The sequence below is a fragment of the Ammospiza caudacuta genome, chromosome 3 (assembly GCF_027887145.1).
Source record: "Ammospiza caudacuta isolate bAmmCau1 chromosome 3, bAmmCau1.pri, whole genome shotgun sequence".
NCBI classification, from domain to species: Eukaryota; Metazoa; Chordata; class Aves; order Passeriformes; family Passerellidae; genus Ammospiza; species Ammospiza caudacuta.
In genome coordinates this window covers 24,530,339-24,550,291 of record NC_080595.1, presented here as the reverse complement: position 1 = coordinate 24,550,291, position 19,953 = coordinate 24,530,339, and the positions used below count along the sequence as shown (strand labels likewise).

General features: G+C 37.1%; 1 protein-coding gene across 1 annotated transcript in view; it reads right to left on the bottom strand.

Annotated features, from left to right (window-relative positions):
* The window catches only part of USH2A (usherin), a 372,150-nt gene that overhangs the window by 134,135 nt on the left and 218,062 nt on the right, over positions 1-19,953 (bottom strand). The window contains exons 38-39 of the mRNA XM_058801041.1: positions 4,396-4,546; positions 4,086-4,228 (exon numbers count right to left, since the gene is read on the bottom strand). Coding sequence (XP_058657024.1) covers positions 4,086-4,228; positions 4,396-4,546 — 294 coding nt within the window. The remainder of the gene's footprint in view (positions 1-4,085; positions 4,229-4,395; positions 4,547-19,953) is intronic.

Below are 19,953 nucleotides of genomic sequence, written 5' to 3'. Positions count from 1 at the left end.
AGTTCTAATTCCTAATCTGTAGGATTATGCATGGGCAGTTTGCACTATATATCATATGATCATATATATCATATGTGCCACTACTACATCAGCTTAATTTGTTCTGTCCTTTTGCTATTTGTCAGGTATTTCACATGATTTCTCTTCCTTTTGTCACCTCACCAGGTTTTATCTTCTCTTGTTTCAATTTCCATTTTTCTTTCTTGAGCTCATATGAACACATTCACAACAACTATTTATGGATTAGTTTATATACCTCAATTATATGGACCTAACTTACATAACTGAAGTAGGAGACCTGTCTTCTCAGACAAAAATATCATTAGCAGAGAAAGCAAGAGATTCCAAAGGTGGCAAACTGCTTTATTTATCCTCTTGTTCTGCACTGTCTCTCTTCATTGTCTATGTCAGGAAGATTTAGGAGAGTCAAGAATCATAGAATATCTAGAGTTGGAAGGGACCCATCAGGATCATCAAAGCACAACTCCACAACTCCTGACTCTGCACAGGATATTCCCAGGAGTCACACCATGTGCCTCAGAGTGGTGTCCAAACACTTCTTGAACTAAGGCTTGGGCTGTGAGCACTTCCCTGTGAAGCCTGTTCCTGTGTCCAACCAGCCTTTGAGAGAAGAACTTTTTTCTAATACCCAATGTAAACTTCCCCTGACACAACTTCAGGCCATTCCCTTGGGTCCTGCCACTCGTCAGCACAGAGAAGAGGCCAGTGCCTGATCCTCCTCTTCCCCTCATGAGGAAGTTTAATCTGTGATGAGATATCCCCACAGACTAAGCCGTTTCATCCTGGAATCAAAACATTCCAGATGAGAACACCATAGCACTCTCTATGACAGGAATAATGCTCCTGATTTGACAAGAAGTAGCTCAGCTGATACATTGCAGGAGCTCTTTTTTTAAATTTATTTTTAATTGCTTTTTTATCTCCAGCAACTTCAATACATAATGATCTCCAGTGACTACTGTGTGCTTTTGCCCTTACTTACTGTGAAGGAACATTGGGCTGGCCTATAACTTCATTCTGTATAAGAGAGATGAACTTGATGTCATTTATGTAAGAAATAAAAAATAAAAAATTGGACTACCTCCTAGGTACCTTGCAAAATCTTCTTTTCCAGCCAGTGCAAGCCAGACACTTTTAAAAGGGCTTTAGTAAGAGCTCTCCATACTGGAGCTGTATACTGATGCACAGAATCAAAATGTAGCCACGCCAGAGAATGTGCTGGTGACTGGTATGTTCTGCTGTATGCAGCTCACTGGGCTGCAGACAGGTTCTGGGCTGTTCAAAAGCTAATCAAGTAACAGGAAGCTTTTCTTTAAAGTAGAAATTTTGCTATCTTATAACTTGTCCAAGCCATGGTGTATTTTCTCAAGCACTAGAAAAAGCACCTCTCTTATTTGGGAGATATCCCTCTGAACAATGTATCAGACAATATAATTTTGCAAGTCCTAAATCTACACCATAGGAACCCAGGAGATGCCATCGGGGCAGCTTCAAGTAACTGTAACCAATGTCTTTGCAAATCCCAGAGACCTCAAAGGCTCCCCATAACTAAAGGGAAAACCTAACTTGTATCTCCTTTATTATATCTAGAAGGTTTAGTTTTATTTCTGAATACAATGTATGAGATTCTGTTCTCAGTTCAGTGGTACATACTGACCTCAGTTCAGTGGCCTTTACACTGATTGCAAGAGAGCTATCAGAAATTTGCATTCAAATTACTGAAAGCAAGCTCTAATTCAGAAACTTCATCAAATGCTTCTATCTGTAGATATTCTGGCAGTAAATATGATGTTATACTTATCAAGATCACTGGAACAAACATCTTTTATTAATGTATGTTTAGCAGGTTTTAAAATATTCATAGTTATGTATATTTTGGTTATTTGGCATGGGCAGGCTAGACTTTAAAAAATGCATGGATCAGTTACTAGTGTCACAATCATGTAAAAGGAAGTATTTGAAAATTCTTTATTGCATGTTTTCTAGCATTAAAAAATACCCCAAACCTACTAATTTGTACATTAAGATCTTCCATTGTCTGATACAATTTATTTTTATAGCAGCATTTACTAATTTTCCCTTAATGATTCCCAATATCCTCCTATTTTACCACATATTTATCATAAATTAAATATAATACACAGATATACTGTGAAATCATCAACTTGCATTACTGGAGTTCTACTGACTTTAAAAATGGATGTGTTGATTCACATCTATTGCTGTCAAGTGTATGTGCACACAGACACACACACATGCATATTTTTTATGCCTACAGGTACTTTATGCTTTGGTGAGACAAAAAAAGACATATATTTACAGAATAAAATTCAGTAAGAACATGTAGATACACAACTAGTTCAACAGAGTAAGAGATATGGGAAATTTCCACTATTAAATTGTACTTTAAAAAGTCAAAGTCTGTTGGCTAGAAGGGCCAGGAATTAAGTGTACTTCTGCAACAAACTGTCAGTACAGGCAGTTTCATAGGAATCATGTTGAAACCTTGACAAAAACATTGCTTAGACCCAATGACAATCATTCAGTCTTAAGCAATTGAGCTGAATATCCTTTCACAGATGGCAGCTCTCCACAATGACACCACGGAGTCCTCTGTCACCACTGAAAGTTGGCTGTTTTTTTTTTTAAACGATGAGGGCTGTTGGATACTGCTGCATCTCCTGTGTGGGGCTTCCACCTACCCCTAACTCCTCAAAAGAGAATTTCACAATTGTACACCTACTACTTAGCACAAACATATTTTTTATATCAGTAACAAGAGATGCCTTTGAAATGTACTTCTCTCATCTTTGTATGTGAAAAGAAACACTATGTGAACCAGCAGACCAGAGCTAAATAACTATTTCAATTTGAAAAAAATAGTCTTAGGAGCTGGTAGCATTTTGACTATGAATGCAGACAAGTTCAATAGTATTGTATCCACTTTTGTTAGTAAACAACGTACTGAAATAACTGAATCCCAGCAAGAATTGCTACAGGTTGATAACACAGGTCTAGTACCTAAAAACCAAATTCAGAACTTACATTTACTTATAGGTAGTATGTTCATAGAAGCATTAATACCTTTGGAGCTTAAATGAATTTATCAGATAAATTTCTGTTGTGAATCATTTGCTCAGCTTCAAAGGAAAAATGTTTTAAAGTTGTGGGAAAAAAACATTTTCTACTCAATGTTTTCTCAATATAGACAGCTGACCATTTAGAGAAGGGACTAAAAACAAGTTGAGTCACCAACACTGAATATTTGCCAATGTTAGCTATCCTGCTACCTTGTACAAGAAAGCTAACAGCTCAGTTCCTTAAAAAAAAAAAAAAACAAGGCTGGAAAAAGTGTGGTTTGTATTTGTCTTGCAAACAACAAGATCAAATTCTGTCATATGTTTTTGCTTACATATTGAATCAGGTGCGAAATACTGTCCTGTTAACTAACTGGCCGTACCTATACTCTGACAGCTGGTTGCTAAATAAAGGGGCTGTTGAAAAAATTGTGGGGAGTGAGTCTGGAGAACATAGGACTATTAACAATGGAAGTGATGGGATTGACAATGACAAACCAAATTTCAGACCAGCAGGCCACTACTTTGAATTAACAAAAATCACTGGGAATGAAAAGTTCTGTGGTATCTTGAGTATTCTCAACACAGAGATAAGACAACTGTCATATACTATTAACTTCAACTTATTTTCTCTGATATGACTGAAATCAGAATCAAGTCCCTGAATATAAAGGAACACCACTTACAAAGCTGTACTTACCAGTGTATCTTAAACTAACCATATACTGCTAGAAGGATATTTTATATAGAAATAACATACTGCTGCACAAAATATGTATGTAAAGATCCATATTTTAAGTGAATATGTAAGACAACAGATACTTGATCCTTTAGGAGTTTTTACTTCAAGTTAATACTAGGGAAGGAAATACATTACTGCTATATAACTGAGAAAGCTAGATAACTTAAAGAAATTAAGTACAATGGCAGCTAGACTGTTATCTATATTTTCTGCTAAAGGGAGCTAAATAAGATCTGACTGCTTACTGTCCTCTGCTGTAGTCATTGAAGTCCAGTTGCTGTAAGCATTGCCAAAACCATTGGAGGCAACCACTCTCATCTCATACTCAGTGTAGGGCTGCAGGTCCCCAACCCGGTGCTGTAAGGAAGCAGTAGGGCTGGGAAGCAAACTGCAAAGAAAAACAGCATGAGTTACTTCAGAACGCATCCCAGCACATCAAAAATGACTAAAACATTAAGTCTTGTAATGAGACCAGCCACCCTAAAGGTGAGTGTGTTCAAGGGAAGGGGACTTTGCTAGCTGAGCAGTGGATGGTGGCCATGCTGCTGTGCGTACTCTAGAATGTCACCAGCAGAACGCCGCCGCCGCATCTGGAGTCGGTAGCTGGGCGCGCCCGGGGCGTTGTTGCGAACTGGTGTAGACCAGACAACCTGAAGACTGGTCGGAGTGGCAGATGAAAGCCTTGGAGGCATCACGCCATCTGGAGCTGTTGAAAAACATGGATGAATTAGAGCAGAGAAAACCATGGAGAACATATGCCATGTGGAAACAGAATGCTCCATATACTGGAAAAACTGTTCCTCAGGATCAACAGTAATGTTAACATGGTCCATTTAGTTTAACATTTTCACTACTGAACAATGCTGATTCTTAATTTTCTTCTTTCCAATATGTGAGTATCATCTTGCTAAAAGCAAACCTCCAAACACCAAAAGTAATTCAGAAGCAACATATTTTCTACCACCTGTTCAAACATTATCTGTTTCTCCCTGTGCCCAGCTCTGCCACCCTGAGAAGCTAAGGAAATGCTCACAGAAATGTTACCCGGCATGAGTAAAATTGTTCAGACTTTTTATCATTCAGATACCTTCTTGCCCTTACAAATTAATAATAATTTAACAAGAAAACAGAGGAAATTTTACGTTAAGAACATCTTTAGATAGAAATCAAAATAAGATTCACAGAAGTCTCAGTCTGTAGCCCACTGTTTTGTTAAGGAAATTAATTTTTATGAAGTCCAAGGAACTGCAGATCAAAATGTGTCAGTAATGATACCACCAATGACCTTTCACTGCTGCAAATTTCACTGCATGCAGTAAAAAGAACTATGACAATTTGCACCTGTGAGTTTATGGCTTTGCTTTTTCTTTAACAAGAGATCAATCTGTTGAAGAAACTTTATGTATTTAAACACATCTGTAACTTTTATATACAACACATCTGTAGCCAGCCAATATCTCTGTAGCTTTTTTCTAGAGTTAAAGCACTGGAAAGTTACTGCCTTTGTTATTTAAACTCTTGTATAATAGTTTTTCTTTTCATGGTCCAGTACTTACCATTTGCCTTTTTTCCTTTGGTCTTTCTAACAGAAATTCTTTTTCATTGCTGTTATTTTCTTCTTGTCTCTATTGAAGAAAAACCAGTCTCACAGGTCTCTAACTTAAAGTGCAGTTGTAAGCCTCCAGGGCCTAAGTTGTAAGTTTTAAGATGAGCAAACAGTAATTTACAGTAAGCTTTATTATTTTCATTTACCACTGGTGTATGAGGTGGTTACTAAGAGGGAAGAAACAGACTTTGTGATTCACTGTGTGAGTCATTCTCTCCCTGAGACGGGTGAAAGGATGCATCAACTCCAAAAAGAAAGACATCAATCACATCTAATAGTTTTTATTTATACTGATATATACATTAACAGATATGTGAACTAGCATCTGATATTTTTACTCTGATTATACTTACATCTGGGGCACTTCCACATTTTTCATCTCCAGATCCAAATTGTATTACAGGGAAAGTCACAAAACATGTCCTGCTCCAACCTAAGAAACTTATTTCCTTTACATTAATTTCAAGCTCTGTCAGTTCTCATACAAAATTTTTACTAAAAGCTGGCTTCTGGGGTACTGGAGTTATCAGGTACTTCTGATAGTTGTGCCCCTAGCCCTACAGCCCTCCTGGTTTTTTTCAGAACAAGATGAAGTACAACAGAACCTCCAGCTTCCCTCATTTCCTTCTGCTCCTCTCTGTCACTGTGAAAAAGAAAACATATAATATGGGGGCATGAGCCAATCTGTGTTTGGATGCTCTTTCCTGCTGCTGTTATCTACATCTAGGGGAAAAGGCTCTGGTAAATCCCAAGTAAACTTGAAAATCTTCCTGTTTCCAAATCCAGAAAATATCTGAGATTTACGTAATTCACGGTCTGCAAATCCCATGCCAACACCTTCAAGGCCAATAACGAGCTTGTGAGCACTTCACCTCAGAGAGAAGAAGGTGGCTGACTTAACTTAAATAGCTCCAATATCCCTCCAGCTGAGCCATCAAAAACAAACATTTGCACACCAAATGTCTCTGCACATGACATTCACTCTCACAGTAAAATGGAAAACTCATTTATTTACCTTACATAACATTGCTCTGTTTAGCACCAACATAAGCAGAGTTGGATTTAAGTTGCGCAATAAAAGTTTTAAAACTTATGGATGTAAAGTATAGTACTCTCAGACAATAATGTATTTTTCTGGCATCCTTTATAAGGTTATTCCTGAAGTCAAACTGAGATAGTGCAAGAAAGATGATGCAATGAAAATAAAAATTTTTAGTTCAGGGTTTTTAAGCTGACACCAACAGAAAGAGTCAATATTCCTTCAAAGCTGGGTACTACCTCATTTGAAACGAAACTGTCTGCAGATTAAAATACACCAGTTTTTAAAGTTCACACAGAAATTCTACACAGCAAGAAAAGCTACATCTAAAAATGAATCTAATTAACCGACCTAGTAATTTGGCCAGGAAGTCAAAGTTCACGTTATTGAGGGGACAGTGTGAGGCACCTCACTGAGGAGGCAAAAGCGTTAAATTTATTTGCAGCTCTGTCAGGACACATGACTTCACCTTTGTCTTTCATTTACCAGTCTGTTAAATGGAGATAATAATACTGATCCTTCTTTGTAAAGCTCGCTGAGATCTACAAAGTAAAAGCTCAGATTAAGCTTTATGTATGTAGAGAGGTGGTTATTATAGTGACACAGGAATGTTCATCAAAAAACAAAGATGTAGCTGTCTAAATGTCAATAACAATTCCACAGTCTGGATGTTATTTTAATGGCGTAGGTAATCTCAGCTAAATGTTCAAATCTCTTCTACCAACAAAAGCACAGCATAGGGAAGAGCAGAAAATTTGGACAAATCTCTACTGTGAAAGTCGCCTGACCCTGAGTCTTGTTGGTAGAACAAGCCAAGCCCACTACTTTCAAACCAACATGTTTCAATATACAGCAACTGTATTTATCTGAATGACTTCCTGTAGCCCACAGGGAATTTCCTCAGTGATGTACTAGTGACTGTTCTCCAAAGGAATGGGGCAGGGGGGCAGGAGGGTACAGCAAATAAATTGTCAAGTCTCTGCTGAGTCATAATGAGAAAGGTGCTCTATTAAACTAATCACGATTTGCTCATTAAAACAGCAGAGCACTTACCCCCCAAAATGGTAATTCTAATTTGCACACAAAACATCCTCTGACTATTTCAAGCATTCCTCATCATCAAGGTCTTCAGTGTAACATTTCCCCCAGCTTAACCCTTTTTATCCAATCCATATCCCCAAGAGACTCCTCACTACCCAAGTAATAACTGGCAACAAGCAATAATTCTACTGTGAATTTCTCAACAGAAGAGCCATGTATCTATCAGCTTGATATATCGTCTTTAAGATGCAGTGTTGCACAAAAATCTCCCCTCGAGCTTTAATATGACCCTCAGGGGGCAAGCACTCCACTTGCAACCTACTGAATCAACATCTAGCCCAGTAAATCCTCACTTAGCAGGGCAGAAAGTCATGCTTTGTATATCAAGAGACTACAAAGGCAGAATAAAATATTTAATCAGATGTCAATTCTAATCAAATAATTAATAAACAGTTCCAGAAAACAATAAAAACTGAAGACTGTTCCAAGATGACGATGATATATTTTATTCCAAATAATCAGGTACATGCAGATGGATTGAGAAAGATCTGATCCCTCTTCAGGCAGTAATGTGCTAAGCAGCCTTTGAAAAGAGCTTCAACTTTTTGCCTCAATTTCTTTATCTTAAATAACATGTGCAAAAATAGTCAGCTTTGTAAGTATTTGTTTATTTTAGGACAGCAACCATTGTGTGAAATTATTGTGCTTAAATGTTTATTCCGCGTTGAAAGCTTATTTTTTTTCCGAAAGGTATTCATTATTCATTATGATAAGGATTTATCTGAAATGTAAATTTTCTGAAAGTAGACGACTTTGAGCAGGACTATTAAAAGGTGAACTATTAGGACAATAAATTATTATTTAATTATAAAAATGTTTCCTTTCATAGGAAGAAGAAAAGCCAGAAGAAAAGCAGAGCTCGATTACATATCTATAAAATTGGTACAAACTCATACCAACTTTGAAGTGTCACTCTTTTTAACAGTGATCAGATATACTGACCCCAATGTATCCATAATATCTCCAGATAGGCATCTAGAATATTTTGGAGCTGTGAATATGTAACTCCGTGAGTTGTCACATCTGCATTTATAAAATATTTAGTATTTGTATCTTATCAAAATATATTTCATACACATGGATACAAATGATAACTGCAGGGATTTAATTACAGGGGAGAAGGAAAATAGGCTCTCCAGCATTTGCACCAAAACTGCAAGGAAAAGTTCCACTCAGACTGCCTTTAGATGAGTGTCTTGCTCTGACATGACTACTCTTCCTCTTTTCCAGGTTCAATTCACAAACTCCATTTCTTTATCTCATTGTAGTGCTTGTTTAGGTACTCCTGACTCATTTCCTATTTTAGGTGCCCATACTGACATCATCTTATTATGGCACTTTTTATGTCAGTATGTTCTGCACTTTGACATTTGTTTCTTCTGATTTTCTCAGGTATGCCTGTTATCTAGTGGTTTGCTCAGTCCAAATAATTCCAGTCATTGAACTCCCCATAATTCTCAACTTCAGCATGTGTTTTAGTTTCATTTCAGAGAAAGACAGGCCATGATGTTGGGCCATATGTCATCATTAGAACAGCATGCTAGTTATAAACCCTTATCTCTTAGTAAATCAGAAGATTGCTTTTTTTGTTTCTTATCTTCACAGGTTCACCAAAGTTTACTCCAGTTTGGTTTTTAACTCTTTCCCCATAATTTTTCCTTCTCAGCATATACTGAATATAAGAGTTAGTCTTGATTTTTTCATTTAATACATATTTTCAACCATTTTATTTCTCCCACTCTCAGTTACAAGAAAATGCACAAAACATTTTTGGATTTTATTTCTAATTTTATAATGTCACTGCTGAATGTTTTCAGTCACAGATATAGCTCCACCTAACAATACACAAATCAAGGACAAGGCACCCTTATTCAGTGGACATCCTTGCACTTTGGAACACAAAATGTGAAAGGTTCATGGTGGCCCTCTTGCCATCCCCTCTCTGGCACATTTATCTTGGGAAGAAAAGATGCTGTGTTTTGGCAAAACTTAAAGCCTTTGTAAACTTAGAGTAAGTCCAAACTTGTTCACACCTCATGTAATTTTCTTTTCAGAAGCATAATATAAACTGGGTTCAGAAATATTTTGTTCTCTCTTCATAATCTATCACATTTTACACTTCTGCTTTCTGCTGTAATAGCAATTTCATTTGAAAGGAAATGGATTTGTAAATCTATTTAGAAGAGCATTTTAGCATTAATCCTTAATGTTACCTGTATGGTACAATATCATTCAGAAAAATAAAATAAGATGTTTGGAAAAAAATCTAAAATTGATCTTTATCTGGATAGAGTATGTAAGTTCTAACTGGATTTTTCTGCACTTCCACTGTTTGGTATTCCTAGCAGCAAAGCATAATTTTAGTAGGGCTCTAAAAATCAGCTTGGGCTTTACTCCAAGACCTGCAGACCCGAAGTTTAACACAATTGTCTTTTGAAATCCCAAAGCAGGCTTACTTATTCCTCATTAATATTGTTCCAGAAACAAACAAACAAAAAACCAAAACAAAACAAAAAAAAAAAACCCCACCCCCAAAACCAAAACCCAAAACAATCAGACCTTCCCCTCCTTTTAATGAACTTTTCTTCATGTACAACCTTAACACCTGCAACCTGGGCATGGGTCTCAAGTGGAAATCCGTGTAAGAGATGGTCCTTTTCTAAATATTACATTTCACTGAGGTCAACACTATAAAAATGTCATATAGATTTGTCACCTCACCTTTCCATAAGAAGCAACCTGCCTTCCTTCCTCATGTTAGGTGGAAGTTTGTCCATCTTACTCAGCAAGAACTTTACTAAACTCTAAAAGCTACAAAAGAATGCCAATAAGCAATTAGCTGAATGATTAATGATTTTAATACCTGTAGTAACGACATTGGCTAGAACTCAAAACTGCCCAATAAAACCAATTATTCAAAAGGACTATTCAAAAGGATGGCAAGCCAATAACTGCCATATAACAAAATTAATTTTTTTAATACTATGAAGAAAAAACATAAGGAAAGGTATTACAGAATCAGGCATAAGCTGCAACTAAAGATACAGCTCTTGCTGTTTAACTATGACACTGAAAAATGAAATATCTCTGTAAAATAGCTTTAAGAAACTATCAGATCTGCCTCTTTTAAGTTAGGAAGACAGATGTGGCAAGTGCAGTGGGAATAAGATCATGTCTATCATCAAGCAACAACTTCAGCTTCCTGCATGAAGTAGCTTTAGAAATTAAGTTCAGAAGGTTTTTTTGAATTGCAATAATTATTATTATTGGACTTTTTTGTAGTTGGTTGTTTAGCCGCTTTGGGTTTAGGTTTGTTTGTTTTTTCAAAGGAAAAAGATGAAAGAATTTGACATCATCTTCAAAATCTTACAGCTTTCTTTATAATTAGTGTCTGGCATCAGAGAGATATAACCAGAGGCAGGTATGGTACCTTCCACGCTGATGCAAACACCTCTGGTGAGTGCTGGTGAGCAGACTTTTGGCTAAATTAAAATCTCTTTCTTAATGTTGATGCCAGAATTTCAGAGTATTGGAGGGTGGCTTTTAAGCTTGCAGCTTCTTGTTTGAAACTAAACAGTTCTTAGATAGTTCTGGAAATCCAGAGACTCCCCAAAAGCAATAAAAAACTCCCAAATTTTACCACTCGTGTTTGGGAAGAGCCAAGAGAAGAAACTTTAAACCTATATAGTTAGAATTACAGGAAGGATAGACACAATATAATCTTCAACTTTGCAGAAGTTATGCAAAGATAGAGAATATTTCCCAGGATACACAGAAATGTGTGTCCTGGGAAACAGGACACACAGCAATGGGATTAAACTGCTGCAAAGTTTTTAAATCTCCATCAGACTAAACGAATGCTTAAAGAAAATGAGATAACTTACACTTTTGAGGAAAGAAGATGGCACTAGCTGACTTCCCAATTAACTCTTTTTCAGCCTTATAATTCTTTGAAGGGGATTCTAATCCCAAAGAAGTAGGGAAAGATAAAAGAAAAAGGGAAAGGCACAGAGGTGGTGATGTTACAAGAAGCATACGCATTGTTCTGAAGCACAATCTCTTAAAAATTAATTTTTAATAGTGATTTATTCTATAACTGAAAGAAAAAGGATAACACCAGATATTCAAAACCAGAAAGCATCATTCTTCTTGAACAAGTGGACACGGCTTCTGCAAATGATTATTAGCTAGACAGGGTTGTCAAGCATTGAAACAGAGTGCCCAGGGAAGAGGTGGAGTCACCATGCCTGGAGGTATTTAAAAGGTGTGCAGACGTGGTGCTTAGGGACACGGATTGGTGGTGGGGCTGGTCATGTTAGGTTAATGGTTCATTGATGATCCTAAAGATCTTTTCCAACCTAAATGATTCTATGATTTTATATCTCCATCCAACATGGCAAAAGAAACTAAGAAAATACAGCACCCTCAGCTGAATGGTAAAGAAAATGGGATACTGGAAAACATGTGAATGCTCTTACTAAACAAGAAGTCTCATTAAATAAGAAGTCTCTTCATACTGCACTCCTGCAATACAGATGTGCTGGTGGACTGCTCAAGAACAGACCACCCTGTTAAAGAACAGCCCACCCTCAGTGCTACCAGTTGATGTGCATTTTGACAGAAGCCTCAGTTTATATATTACTGTATGTACAGACTGGAGAACAATGTAGGGGTTCAAATAAATTAGCTCTGCAATAAGATTACCTGTAGTTATTTTTAATCCATAAATTTCTCTGTGGTACATAATGGATGGTGTGAAATACTACCATTTCTGATGGAAACCAAGCTTGAGAGTGCCCATAAATAGGAAATGGATCTGACAAGATGACAGATTAGCTGGTGTTAGGGAGCCACTACACACAGTGGGTGATGCAGTCTTATTATATCTTGAATATCCTACAGGTATCTGTGAGATCCAGGTCACTGGACTACCTTTTGGCCACAAAACAACTGCAGCCAGAAGAGACTTCCATCTCACAAATTCTTTCCTTACTTGCAGAAAGAGAAGGAAAAGAGGTTCCCTAAAGTTTCTGCTCCTAGTAATCAAGGCAATACAGAGCTGGCTTTTATTCAGAGCTACTACTTAATTCCTTATGATATATATGGTAATCACAAAAAGACTTTGACTCAGTGTCAAAATGAGTCAAAAACTCTAACTTTACAGACTGGGAGTCTTTTCTTTGCTTGCAAGAAATGTTGTTCACCTCAAGACAGTAGAAGCCATGCCAGTAGAATACCGATTGCATAATTCTTTGAAAATTGACTTCCTAAGGTTCCATCAGGTGTCTTGTAAAATTTTGCTCCCTGGAAGTCTGTTTCAGGAACCACATTATCACAAATGGAAGACTAAAAAAACCCAACTAACCAAAAAACCCCTTAGCAACCCTCCCTCAAGTATATACTATTTGCTCCAATCTTTACGCTATTAAAAAGCATACTAACTTTTCCTGTTCACCTGAGCTGGACAAGGCTGAAAACAAAAATATCAAAGCTACAATATCTATTAAGTAGAAACTCTGGTTTGTGTGTTGTCTTAACCTGCTTCTCAATTTACTCTATGGCATTTAAAGTAGATAGACTTTGAAGTGGCCTATATTCTCTAGTTTTCTTCTGCAAAGTATAGTATATGTCAGATTCAGAAAAAAACACCAAAAATGACTGTATATTTTATTAAAAGCCTATTTTTATTCTCTCTTTCTCTTTTTAACAAAAGTCTAATTTAGCTGTTGTTCCCTTAGGTACGAGGTACACAGTTCATAATTCATTTGATATAAAATGTCAGTTTAGATTTTTGCACTTCTTTGATAAATGAGAGAAAACATGTACATTTCAATTTCCTTTTACCAGGTTTCACTAACAGAAGCCCCCCTCCCACTGTGCTGCTCAAAGACCTTTGCGTTAAATTAAACATCAAGATTCAGAAACTGTAGGGAATGATATTTCCAAGACATACAGTACAAATACATGAGACTGGGAAAAAAGGTAATGATTTTTCCTACCAGTAAAGTGATGTCTCCCAAAGAGTATCTTTGATCCTTGAATTAGTTCTCAGTTATAATTTAATATATCAAAACTGTCAGCAGCTTTCCTTACATTTAAACATAAAGCAATATAGTCAGCTCCACAAAAAGCAAAATACAACATTCAGGGGCTTTCTCCCCCCTGCCCCCAGCATGTTCTTGTGATTCTGAAGTCCATCAATATTAATGAGGAAAATCTGTGTACATCAAAGGAGACAGAAAAGAATTAATTTAATTGTATCTGTCATCATTGCTAGTATGGAGTGTTTTTTTCCTATACAACCAAACCTTGCCATTGATCAACGCGCAAAACTCTCAGGGGTGTAATCTGCACAATGGAATAGAGAGGAATCAAAATTTTAGTTCTGGAAATAAAACTGATATAATTAGGAAAAATAACAACAAAACACTGTGTATTATTCTCTTATGTAACACACGAGGCCAAGGTTGACAAATCTGAGCCACCACATTTACAGAGTAAACAAGAATTCTTATCACTGCTCGAAATGCCAAATGCAATGCTATGGCTGTCACTTCACATTAGGGTCCAGTCCAACAGCTGTGGTATCAATAAATTAAGCTGTATTAGAAAATAGCAATAGGATCACATCCTGATGCTTATGCTGAGCACCTGCACTGATGAACAGCATAAATCGAGAGCCATGAACCACAGAACTCAGCACCTTCTCCTCTTGCCCTGTGTTGCTGCTGTGCACACTCCCCCACCCCAGCCTGGGAAGTGTCAGCAGCCCCACGTCACAACAGCATCTGCTCTCTTTTTCCCCAATAAATGACACTTCCCCCTACAACCAATAGCAGAGTTTCAACACGATAGGTGGAAAGTATTCTGCATTGCCTGCTTAAGAACCCAGAAATTAATACACTGCCCAGCAATTGGGAGACAAGATGAATGATCCAGATCTCCTTTTTTTCAGCTTGTGTTCTAACAAAGAAAGAATATCAAAGGTAACATCTCCATTGCACCTAACTGTGACAAAAATCCCTGATTGTTTTTAACCCATCACAGTTCCCCACTAAATACAGCATTTCAATTGACAGAAATATGATGTAGGTGTTATATTCTGAAGGTAAATATTTAATATTTAGAGTGAATAAAAATCAATTCAGGCAAGACTACTCCCACACAGAAATAATCTGTTCAAAATATACAGCTGACTTCTCTGATGAATAGGGTAAAAGGATTACAACCTTTTATAGCCAAGCTATCCACATAGGAATGTTCATACAGCATTATTAAGTAGCTACCCATCAGTTAATGCCCTGTTCTAGACACTTGTAACAAATAAACCACTTCTATGAATTATCTCCGGGCTTCATTTCCTTAGATAATACCAAAGAACACATAAATTCACTGGAATTGGTGATAGTGTGTCAATATACAACAATAAATGTTCTGCTCACAAGTATTTTTACTGAAAAGACCTTGACGACTGTCATCCTGTTCAAAATCAGGTGGCCTAATTGATTAAAAGTCATTTTAACACCATTGTGCTTTATTCAAACCCAAAGGAGGCTGAATGTGTTCTGCCTTCTGTGCCACAAGACATTTTAGAGCATTTACCCCAAAATACATACACTATTAATCAGAGGTTGAAGTAAACTAAATATCTTGGCATTACTTACTCTCTAAAATACAGATTTTCTTCAATCTTTTTACAAAAAGTAAAGAGCCACAGGAAACTTCCTCTCCTTTGTTCATTTTTCAAACAAAAGGCTAAATCCTTCACACAGAAAATATACAGCTGATTAATTCAGATTACAGCCATCAGTTGAGTATTTTGGACAGCAGTATCAATTTCTTATAAACAGCCCTCTCAAATAGGCTACTTAGTATGTAAGAGTACTCATAACTTCAACTTAAAGAAAAATAGAGAAAAGAGAAGTATTTTTTCTTTATATAATGCCATCTCTTCAGTTATTCAACTTATTTTCTTTATATATATATATATATATTATTAGAAATTTTTAGATAATCTGAACTCAGTCAACCTGAATGCATGCATTTTCTCTGTACATACTGGCTGCATTAAACAATGGTGACACCTTTCATAGAGAGGCAATCCCCCAGTTTAAGGTAAGAAAAAAGCTAAGTCAGTCTAAGAAAAAAGGCTGACAAACTTTGTGACATGTATATTATACTTTCCAGCATGAGGAGGAATATAAATTTTTTTTTTACCTTCTGCTGCTAACACATGCCTCTCTGTCTGTAAAATGGGAATAGCAATCCTCAGACACCTACTGGAAATCTGATTTGGCAGATACATTTGTAAAAATCATCAAAGTAAATAGGTCAGTATACAAACAGTAAGGATTAATATAATTCAATACTGGACATATCCCCCAGCAACATGAAATAGATTATTCCCTTCCCTATTTTACTCAGCTGGAAATAATCTAAGAGCATAGTATTTCTTTGTCAGAGGAATAAGCATGATCTGCATAGACATCCAAAGATAAAAAGAGACAGAAAGCAATCATTATACATGAACATACATATACTGATATATCATATACATTTTTGTGTGTGTGCCCCTGCACACGCAGGCAGACACAAAAATAACATTCAGAAAGAAAAGAACAGTGAGGAAAAAGCTGTCAAACGTCAGGAACCAACCTTTAAGGGCTATAGACTCATAGTTGCCTTTGTTGAAATAAAGAGAGTAGCACACACCAACACTGCATTATAGGAACACCAGAGGGGAAGTGGTGACTCTTAGTCACTAATTCTCATTCAACTTCCATTTTCTCTCCCTTTTTCTGTCTTTATAAAAAAGCTTATTTCTCCTCAGGCACTCAGCCAACTAAGCTGAAGTTAACAACATAGATGTAACAGAAAAAGGGGAGGTACACAGAAAAAGCAGGGAAAAGTCAAGCTTGAAATACTACCAGAACAAATCATTAACTATAGGAAGGAAAAATACTTCTTTTCTGCAAAGTGTTTTAAGAATTCAGATATAAAGTTTCAGATATTTTTAATTCAATTTCAATTTTCCAAACTACAGAGAAAACTGCCAAAATGTAGTTACTAAGAGTAATTTTAGACTGTATATAGAACTAGCAAAAAAATGCAAAAGCAATTTCATGGCCATGATGTTTAAGAAAGATTATTTCTAATTTTTTCTTAGCTAAAGAGAGGAAAAGAACAGTGATTTGATTTCCTGTACATTTAAACCTCAGCAAGGTCTTTAAAAACCCTTATTTTTTCCCCCATTAGGATTTTTTCCCTAATATGGAAATATGAAAAATAGGCAACAGGGTGACAGAACTCTGCTGGAGGTGTAGAGGTCATTGCAGGCAGAGGAACTTCAAAACTTCCTGAACTGTGCAAAGTGGTTCAAGCCTTCAAACCTTGCCACTTTACCCAAATGGTTTATGATCACCAGGGTAACTCCCATAATCTAGATGTGCAGAATCTTCATGTGCAGAAAATACAGACTGACATGACAAAAAAAACCTCAGCAAACCTATGAACAAATAAAAAACTCACAGATATTTGCCTCTGCTGACAGTTAATGAAAATGAAATTTTATTCCAAAACTTATAGGGGCAGGATTTGTCAAAAAAAGAAAGTATAAAAACACGGGCTTTTTAGAAAAGCAGCACAAATCATTGCAGCAAAGTAACACAAAAATTTATGTGTTTCCTAGTACTTACATATATCTGGGAAATGGTTCTAAAGGCAAAATTCATGGTGTGATTTTTCAAATGTCTTCTGTATGTTTTCACCAGGAATTTCAACAGCATTTTATTGTAGAATTCCTTCAGCAGAGCCTAACTTATCACATAAGTGTTGCTGACTTCAGTTACAATACTGAAAAATCTTCAGATTTGCTCAGAATGAAAAATCAAAAGTAAAAAAAGCTCCAGAATGAATAAGCTTGAGATTATATAAAATTGGCACACTTCTTCTAAATCGTGTCCTCTTTCATGTACAATTGAAATTGGTCTGAAATAGGTTAATGTGATAGTAGGTAATAGCTTTAAATAATGATCGACCTCTAAATTTCACAACAGCCCATTTGCCCCATTTCTAGATATTCTTCTGTATTTCTGAAGTAAATCAAGCTATAGTTTTTCAGCATGGCATCTTCCCTAGTACAGATTTCTTCTAAGAGCTCTTAAGTACAGTCTGGATCTCACTCTGGGGCTAAGGTTTTGGAAAGACCTGAGTGAGGCCTCTTCAGTGAGGTTAATTGCCTGCTTATAGACGATCAATTAGCTGCTACGCAGTTCTCCCTGCCTCATCTGGCTCTGCCTAAGCAAGCAAAACACATCCATGGTCTTCCAGGCAACTAAAATTGCTGCTTTGATCTTCTTGTCCCAGCTGTTTCATGCTGCTCTAGAAGAGACAAAGGAATTGAGGAGATGCTAAATGCAGGTGCTTTGTGTCTGGAGCATGGAAAGAGCAAGCTGGAACTGTGGGAGACCTGCCCAGCCCCAAAAGCACAGGGTGCAAAGGCCAAGAGAAGGAGACAATCAGAAGAAAAAGACATAATTGGAGTATCATTGCCTGCTGGCAAAACTCAGGTTTATGAGTAGGGACTTGCACTAAGCTTCAATTTAAAGCAACCTTTACAATGTGTGGAGTCAGGCTGAGCCCCAGCTGGCTGCAATTTAGGAAAGTGAGCAGCAAAGAGGGCACCTCTGTGCCTCCCATTGCCAGAGTTTGAAGACACAACTGTTCAGGAATGAGACTTCTCTTGTCTCCTGCCATGCAAAACACCCATCCAAAATCAAGAATGGACACGGTATGAGCTCACTGAAAGGTGTGCTGAACAGCCTGGGAGAAGGGAATAAAAGAAGAAAGTAGCACTAATGAAAATGACAATCAGTTCAATACTGCAGAGATTAGAGAAGAATTACTGTTTCAGTAGAACAGAAACTCCCAGTTTCCCAGACAAGCACTTTCAGAGTCCTTATATCCTTATATTCCCATGATATCACCTTTCTGGACAAAAGGAAATGGAATGGCCAATTTACATGCCTTGCTACTGACCCTTTGTAATTTGCTAGCTCATTGATGAGAGATGCAGGAGAGCTCTGCCCCACTCCCTGCTCTATCCTGGTCTCTCCTCAAAGTACCTGTAGAAAGGATATGTTCACAATTTTTCACTAATAACTTTCTATTAACATAGAAGATAAAGAACAAAAGAATCCCCTTGGATTCTTTCTCTTAGATTTCTCTCTAAAAAGCGAAGGGAGAGAGAGGAAAATGAGAAGGAGGAGAAGGAAAGGAGAGAAAAAGAAGCAATGCCTCAAATACCTGAAATTTGAAGCAAAGGACATTCTTTCAAAACAAATTTTATGGTGTCACAGTAGGAAACATAGGAAAACAAATCTGTCTCACAGGGAAAATTCTAGCGTATTCAAGTTTGATTTTTCTTCCAACATAATTCTGACTTAGCATCAGTTTTCTTTGTTTATTGAATATTCATTCCTCTAAGGAGGCCTGCTGGCTTCAGCGATCAACCTCCACGAGCTAATGCTTTCAGATGTGAATACAAGTTGTATGATGTGGCTCCTACTTGTTTGCATAAATAGATCAGTGGTCCTATGATAAGGTTCAGTATCCAGTCTCTGAGGTGTTGTGACTTAAGCTAACAGTGGCCAACACCCTCTGGTTGCAGGACCATCTCCTGTAGGTACTGAACAAACATCAGCTACAGGTACGTAGGCTCACATTTTGTTGCTGAGAACAAGCCCAGGCAGTGGCATGCAGCATTCCACTCAGAAAGAAGGGACCTGCAAGGGGCAGGAACTGAAGGGTCTAAGGCAAAATCTTACATTTTTTCCTGTTAGGCATTCCTATGTTGTGCAAATCACAGAGCACATAATGGAACAACATACTTAATAAATCATGGCAGAGTTTAAAGAGGCACTTCACTGCTCAGGCAGATTTTTTTTGAGAGTATCTTTCCTTATATGTTTCACACAGGATGTATCAATTATTTGAGGCTCTTTTCTGCAGATAAATCAGCACCAAGTTAATGGTTTGTAATAAGAATCCACAGGGAGTCAACTCAGCAATGTGATACAGAATTACCATCCAAAACAGTCTTCAGACCTGTTGTCATGACTTGGAAATCCAGTCCTTTTTCCTGCTTTGTTGGGGATGATTGAGACTCCACCCACCTGCTTCCCATCACAGCAGCAGCCATCCTTCTTTTTGCATCTATTTATTCAACAAAATCCATCTTCTTCCCATTCCCTTCCATACTCAGGCTTTGGTGGCCAAGGAAGGGAATAAAAGGATTTAACTAGAGTATAAGCTATCATAAGCAGTGATTGCAAATTTCCTTTCTGCTTGCTCACCATCCCTTATTACA